General features: G+C 37.8%; 1 protein-coding gene across 2 annotated transcripts in view; it reads right to left on the bottom strand.

The window, feature by feature from the left end:
• Nucleotides 1-5,847, bottom strand: part of LOC107680511 (filamin-B-like) — a 115,408-nt gene extending 109,561 nt beyond the window's left edge. For both annotated transcript variants that reach the window (XM_016476412.1, XM_016476411.1), the window contains exon 1: nucleotides 5,352-5,847. In XM_016476412.1, the coding sequence (XP_016331898.1) occupies nucleotides 5,352-5,787 (436 nt within the window). In that variant the 5' untranslated portion in view covers nucleotides 5,788-5,847. The remainder of the gene's footprint in view (nucleotides 1-5,351) is intronic.
• Nucleotides 5,848-8,505: the final 2,658 nt, after the last annotated feature.

Here is an 8,505-nt window from a genome sequence, read left to right on the forward strand (position 1 = left end):
CCTTTAAATAAAGAAAAGATATAAGTCAAAATGATAATTGATTAATAAATGATTATATGTATTTTATCTGCTCCATCAATAATTCTAGATAACTTATCTGAATTGTTTAAATGTGTAGAATCCACATAAGCTTGTTTTTCATCAACCGGTCAACATTTACAGCAGGGCATGCAAATTCTGTCCGTTTTTGGCCAGACAGAAACTGCTCACAGGCTGAATGTAAATATAGGTCTCTGTAAATCCACTCGCTGACAGCAGGTGGCGCTAATGGAAAAGCTGAATTACAGCTGTTTCCCGTACCTCCGTGGACAAAGCAGTATTGCGATTAAGAACACTTCCTTGAGGTATTACATGGAGCGAAGATGAAAACAATGCCATCGAATAGCTTCTGAAGACAGTCAGAACCTTCAGAGGTACATTCATATAATTAATTCATTCATATATTCATTTGTATAATTCCCTTAGCACTCTTTTAAAACCTCCCAGCTTTTCCGCCCTGTTTTCACTCGAAAACGAAACTACTCTGCTGCTGTGCGCACGTGAGACTGTTACGTAAAACTGTGCTTTATGCTGGACAGTATTTATTTATCGCGAGTTGTTCAAATCGCGGTAATCTAATACGGTTTTAATGATAATTAAAAGATGAAACGGTAATACTAACCTTGGGGGATTTTATCATGATTTATCGTCAAACCAGTAATCGTTACATCCCTAGTGTTGATTACAAGGTGCCAAGCAAGAAAAGGTAACTTGGAAAGGATCTTATCTCTAGTTTTCTAGATCTTAGGGTTAGTTTTGATTTCATGTAAACTTTATTTACTTTAACAAACATTCCTTGTCTTAGAGGGAACGAATCATCAGTTTGTGAATGACAAACTGAATTTAATTTGCATACAAAACATCATCAGATTTGCAGATGTGCATCACCTCCCAAAGCAGAGACAGGAAGACGCTTAATCATTCAGCGCACACCAACTAATGAGGCCACGGCACGATGTCATTCATCAGCACATCCTCATCCCACACCTCTCTAATGGAAAACTAATGGTGAACGACCCTAAAGACACTTTGATCACCACCCTCATGACTTCAATCGCGTCTTCAAGCCGTCACTTCCCTCCAACCGTGGAAAAATCAGGACAAATGTCAGAGCAGAGTCAGAGTTAAAGAACCGCCTTCAGAACATCAGTAGAACCACTGGGGCTAATTTTGGGAGCGGCTGAAGACCACATGATGATCAAAGACATATTTTGGAACGAAATTGATATGGTATATAGCGATCATCATGTCAAACCGCACTCGCAGAGGCCTGGGGGGGGGGGAGCACAAAGGAGGACCGAAATGAGGTGGGAACTGGCTAGAAACAGGGACTACAGGCTGTGCAAAACATGATATTATGACATTAGCCACTCAGCTCAAGTCCAGACCACTTTACAGCTTATTCTGGACTAGAAGAGGCCATAAAGTTCTTCAACTGACCTTTTCAATTATGCCTCCTTGTCTTTGACATTAGAGAGAGAAACAAAAACACTGGCAAATGTAATCCGGTGAGATTTACGGTCAAAACAGCAGACGCTGTGACCTTCTCGTGTTTGTTTAGCTGGGAATTCTCACCCATCTCTGAACACGGCTGCCCTTCCAAACAGTGGAAAGTCTGGGCACCGAACCTCACGATAACGCTCAACCTTTCCACGTGGGTCCAAATGTGTGTGTGAATGAAAAACGCCCCACTGACTGTTTCTGGAGCGGAAGATACCGTCCTTCAGGAAGTGTCTGTGTAAATCCTGAACTAAAGAGCTTCTCCATGCCTGCACTTCAGCGTCCGTCCATCTATCGTTGTTCTCCATACTTGCGAAATAAGTTGACACAATGTTTACAGTATGTTTACACGGCGTTTTAAATCATGGCGAGAGAGGGCTGAATGAAAAACGCCCCACTGACTGTTTCTGGAGCGGAAGATACCGTCCTTCAGGAAGTGTCTGTGTAAATCCCGAACTAAAGAGCTTCTCCATGCCTGCACTTCAGCGTCCGTCCATCTATCGCTGTTCTCCATACTTGCGAAATAATTTGACACAATGTTTACAGTATGTTTACACAGCGTTTTAAATCATGGCGGGTGAGGGCGTTTTCGTACGCGTTTGGCCAATCAATGTCTACTTACGTCACGATTAGTACCAGTTGTGCTGGTTAGACCCTGCTCCGGAGTAGGAGCTAATTTGGTTCTCGAAAAAGGCAGTCCAGTACTAAAATCGCTCCCAGTTCCGGCGGTGCGAACACGCCAAAAGGTGGGTAGTTCCACAGTTAGTTCTGGTACTATGAAAAGGTTCCTGCGGTGCGAAAGGCCCTCATGTCCTATGTGACAACTACTGTAAAAGAGTGTAAAAACAGCAACAAGGAAGAGTAGGCTATTCAATAAAGGACTCGTAAGGAAATCTAATTAATCTTAAGCATTAAATAAAAACACTTAATGAAAACAATGAAAACATACTGTAAGTTTCAGAACTCAAAATGCCCTCCACAGTCCAAAAGGATTATAAAAAGTTCACTCACACTGCAAAAATGAGTTGATCTGAACTTCCAACTTGGTTACTTCATACAGATGAATGCATTAACACAGGAAGATCCATTTACACGCCTATTGTGCAATCAAAGGGTTGAATTTTTGGAAGGATCACACCGTTAGAAATATATAAATAATATACATTTCTAGTGTTGTATATGAATAAATAAAGAGAAATAAATGAATAAAAAAACATTACAAAAATACATCATGAATAGAACAAAAAATTTAAATATATAATATTAAAAATCAATTAAAAATACTTGAAAAAATGCTAAATAATTGAAAATGAAAAACGAAAAAAGATAAGAAAAAAATTTTTTTTTTTAAATATATGATATGTATTTCTAACATTGTATATGAATAAATAAATACAAGTGAAATAAAATATATTTAAATAGAAATATTATATTTAATTAGAAAAATAAAATAAGAATAAATAAAAATGATAAAAATAAATAAAAGGACAAAAAATTCAATAATTTGTTTTTATTAAAATAAAAAAGCGAGAAAAAATTAAAATAAATAAAAATTATGTTTCATACAACAACAAATTTGCATCTGTATACAAACCATGCAAAGGGGGTGTTTCCTAAAGGCACAGAAGCAAAAACAGGGCATAAAAAATTGTTTCCAGCACAAAAACAGCAACAAGGGGAAAAATAAATGTGCTAAAAATTCTTTAAAAAGTCCTTGTGAACTTTTTGTACTGACAAAGTTTGTCCTCCATCCTATCTCTATCTTATGCACCTTCAGACCTGAATGCAAGTTACTCCCACTGCCTCAGATGAACGGAGAAGTCTGATGCAGTGCATGGGTGACTGGTTATTAGGTCACTGCATTGACACACCACGGCTCTCCAAAGACACATCAAGCTTGAGAAAATCTCTCTGCAAAGAATGATGAATAACCCAGAGCTCATCCTCCGCTTCGGAGACGCACAGAAACACATACAACAGGAAGTCCAGCCCGACGCTTCCTCAGGCCCTCACACCTCAAATTTCATCACAAACGTGAACTTTGATGTCATTTATTTGCTCACAAACATACGTAACCGGGCAAGAACTGCAAGGAAATCAGATAAGGCGTTGTCATGACAATGTTTGCATGCATTTTGCAAACAACTGATTGCCAAATATGGAGGAAAAGTCCTGACCCCGACTGTACAGGTGACAGTAAGCACCTGTTCTGAGATTTAATGTACGTTCATAATCTATTTCCAGGATTTACACAAGCACTGGCATGTAAAACAACAGCGTGAGAAATCACTTAAAGCCGTAAGAAATGCAGCCTGATGAATTTGGATCGGCTTCAAAGAATGTCACAAACCAGCCAAAGGGGTTTGGCACCAAACACAAGCATTGTGAAGCTACATCTTAATATTTAAGCCTCTGGAATCCTGAAAATCTCCGGATTTCTAACTCTTAATGAACACAAGAATGCAATTAACGGTGCAACTTTCTCACGCCGGCCCAAATAAGGAAAACCAGCAGAGATAAGACTGATAATCTAGTAAGAATCAATAGACACTGGGTGGATGTTATCTCTTATCTGCTGTGAATGAATCATCTCAACAACTCTTTGACATGCGCAAAAATACATTTGGTTTATGATGCAACACCTCAAACCAAAGATGTTGAGAAAGGAGAAAGAAAAGCCTGGGAGAAGAAAAAGAAAAAGTGTGTGTGTGTGTGTACTTCCATGTTACACATCTATTGTACACATACCATTGTACAGCACAGTACTTGATCAATAAACAGACAGAAAAAAAAAATACAGAAATACTGTGACACTACCATGTTTTTTTCTGGATATGGCACCAGTCATACTATTTTTTGATAAACACCATAATAAATCCATGCATTCCTATTATAACCGTCTAGAGCCATAAATACGATGGTAGATGAATATGATGATATCACCATCTCTATCTGAGACCAACTTTGCAAGATATAACAACAAAAATACTACTTCTCTAGTATTGTTCTGGTTTATACAATGGCAAAGTCATTGAACGCTTACAAAACAATAGAAATACATGCATTTTAGTACTGTGGTATACATATGACACCTTGAGTGTGCAGTGAATCTTACAATTACCATTACAGAAACTAAAACTGTGAAATATCAAGGCATTTCACCTGGATCACATTTAAGTACCTTGCTGTACCATATGTGACCCTGGAGCACAAAACCATAAGTCATAAGTCGCTGGGGTATATTTGTAGCAACAGCCAACAATACATTGCATGGGTCAAAATGATTGATGCCAATTTTATGCCAAAAATCATTTAAAGATCATGTTCCATGAAGATATTTTGTAAATTTCCTACCGTAAATACATCAAAACTTAATTTTTGATTAGTAATATGCATTGCTAAGAACTTCATTTGAACAACTTTAAAGGCGATTTTCTCAATATTTTGATTTTTTGGCACCCTCAGATTTTCAAATAGGTGTACCTCAGCCAAATACTGTCCTAACAAACCATACATCAATGGAAAGCTTATTTATTCAGCTTTTCATAATCTCAATTTCACAAAACTGACCCTAATGACTGGTTTTGTGGTCCAGGGTCACATTAGGGTTCATTTATGGTAATTGAACCACTTTCTCAGTCACCTCAAAGGCAAAAGTGTCCCAATTTACTGAACCTGGGTTCTCACTAAATATACCAAGGTACATTAATACGAATTACTAGCACGACACAATGGTAGGCTACTCCCACAGCAAAAGGGTTAAACGTGTATTGTTTTATTCAGGACTAGCAAGCAAAAGCAGCTGAACTCACCGATGGACACCAGCTTTATATTCTCTCTGTCCAGAAACTCGAGCGCCACGGACACGTTCTCCAGCTTCATCTGTCTGAAGGTGGGTCTGGCGTGATATTTTCTGTACATCTTCTTCTGGCTGAGCACCTCGAGCAGAGAGATGAGTCGCAGTCCGTCGCTCAGGTCCAGCTGCAGGTCCGCGACGCGTTTGTTGACGCTCTTCAGGTGCTCGTTACACCAGCGAGTGAACGTGTTCTGCTGGATCTTCTTCCACGGCGCGTCGTCCGCCAGGTCCTTCTCTGTGGCCGGCATGATGACTGAATACTCGTGTGTTGTGTGGTTAATAACTCTGGATGTGTCTGCGCTCGTGCGCTCTGTATTCCGAACTGTTTCTCTCTCGCGACGCGCCTGCGCGCTGTTATATACGGCAAGCGCGTGACGCCACCTGCGCAGCATCAGACCTAACCTGCCTTTCTACAGCGCAGCATGTTACAGCCCTTCTCTGTCCGGTTAGCTCCAAACGAACAAGAAAAGATATGCATGTAAGAGAATCAAAATACTATTTAATAAAAACATCAACATAGAGATCAATAAAAAGTCAAATAGGAGAAATAGGCTATATTTACAATTGTATATAACATTTTATATTATTTATACATTTCTTTTCGATTAAATGTTGCTTGTGTTCTGTTAAACAATAATAAAAGAATTTAAAAAATTATGATAAAATTCAAAGAAAATAAAAATCAGCATGCACTGTTATTGTTTTTTTATGTTTTTATTTAAAGCATTAAAAGCTTTTTGTTTACTATTACTATTATCTTGGTACTGTGTTAGTTTTTTCCTACCATGTGATTTTTTTGTGATTATATATATATATATATAAATCATAAAAATGAGGTTAAAGCACAAACATTAATAGTAAGCATAAATAATAAATAATAATAAGGAAACAAATTGATGGGAAAAAAAACATCTAGAGACCAGGATTATTACTGTTAACTACAACTATTGTTTTTAATTGAAATAAAGCTGGAATAAAATAACATTTAAACATTAGAATAAAAACTTAAACTAAAGTAAAAGTAACATTGGAAAATTTGTAACTCAAATAAATTTAAATAAGTTTGAGACAATAAGATTATTAACTGTTATTTTAATTAACTATATATATATATATATATATATATAATTGTAATAAACTGAAAATATTTGATGTTAAATACTAAATAAATTAATATAAATCAATAATAAGAAAAACAAATATAAGTAAAGGAAAAATGAAACAAACATATTTAAAAATATAAAGCAAAAGTTATAAATAAATCTAGATAGTATTATTTTATATGCAAAATATATAAAGCATCATACACTGAAGACATGTTCATAAACCTGTCCTGAACCTTTTATGTTGTTTTAAACTTTCATTTGTTCTATGCTTTATTAACTGGGTTTCTACATAAATAATAAGAAATATTAAGAGAAATTATTAGATTACTTGTGTGTGTGTGTGTTCTCCAGTAATTTTCATTGCAATCTAGAGTAGATAATCGTGTAAATGTGTACTGATTGCAAAAATGTTCTCCACAAAATGCCCCCAAACACTTTCTGCTTGTTTGATAAAAGCCACACAGGGCCGTCTAACAGATTTCAGATGCATCTCTGTAATGGACACCTTCAGACACTTTTATGATTCGCCAGACAAATGTTGCTCCTGAACGCCACACTGACGGCTCTGTTTTGTCTCTGGGAAGGTGTCAGCAGCGCTTTACAATCATAACAGACGTATCCAGACGTTTTCATTATACACGCCTTTCCCCTCGCCCTCATATCCTGCACGGCTTCCCACCTTTGCTGACAGGAGTCTTAATATTCACTCCAGTATCAACAGCGGCTATTATTCCATGCAGCGCTGCCATCCCCAACGTTTCCCATGCAGCATACAGTACATGATCAGCATTAGTTACCAGGGTGGATCAACATTGCATCACACTCTTACAAATGAAAAGAAAGACGCACATCTGTGATATGACAGCAGCTGAGCTCTTCTGTTTGAGAAGCATTCGAAACAAAGCCAAACACTTCAAGGAACAGTTCACCCAAAAGTGAAAACCCTCAGGCCATCCAAGATGTAGATGAGTTTGTTTCATTATGGAAACAGATTTGGAGAAATGTAGCATTACATCACTTGCTCACCAACGGATCCTCTGCAGTGAATGGGTGCCGTCAGAATCAGAGGCCAAACAGCTGATAAAAACACAATAATCCACACCACTCCAGTCCATCAGTTAACATTTTGTGAAGCCAAAAGCTGCGTGTATGGAAGAAACAAATCCATCAAGATGTTTTTAACTTCAAACCATCGCATCTGGCCAAAATACGAATCCATAATCCTTAATATTGATTCCTCCAGTGAAAAGCGTTATTATGGATTATTGACTCATATTTTAGCCATGCAACAAGTTAAAAAACGTCTTGATGGATTTGTTTCTTACAAACACGCAGCTTTTGGCTTCACAAGATGTTAACTGATGGACTGGAGTGGTGTGGATTACTTGTGGATTATTGTGATTTTTTTATCAGCTGTTTGGACTCTCATTCTGACGGCACCCATTCACTGCAGAGGATCCTTTGGTGAGCAAGTGATGTGATGCTACATTCCTGTAAATCTGAAGAAGAAATAAACTCTAAATCGGATGGCCCGAAGGTAAGTACATTTGACACAAGTGTCATTTTTTGGTGAGCTATTCCTTTAAATAAAGACTGAAAGAGATTTTTAAATGTCATGAAGTAAATATGAGTTGTGTTCGCTGCAAAAGTCTGTCCTGTAATCATTTGTCTTGGCTTTTTGTTATTTTTTAACCTCAGTGACGGTGATGATGCATCAGTCGGTTGAGAAAGATTGCAGTGACTGAAGTGATAGGATTCTCGTCACAATCTCTCACCTTTCTGAGCCGAGTAATGTGTCTGAAGCACAGATTACAGCCTTTGTCTGTCTGTCTGGACTCAAACCCACAGGCTGCACCAAACTGAGGCCCTCAGGCACGGCCCGACTCCTCTGTAGGATGACGTGCTGTTGGTAAAGCAGATTGCATGAGATCTTTGATAGTGCTGGCATCACATTTCCAGGTGCATCTGAATCATCAGGATGTCGCTGTTAGAGATCAGCACTAT

This window comes from Sinocyclocheilus anshuiensis, unplaced genomic scaffold (assembly GCF_001515605.1).
Source record: "Sinocyclocheilus anshuiensis isolate Anshui unplaced genomic scaffold, SAMN03320099.WGS_v1.1 scaffold308, whole genome shotgun sequence".
NCBI classification, from domain to species: Eukaryota; Metazoa; Chordata; class Actinopteri; order Cypriniformes; family Cyprinidae; genus Sinocyclocheilus; species Sinocyclocheilus anshuiensis.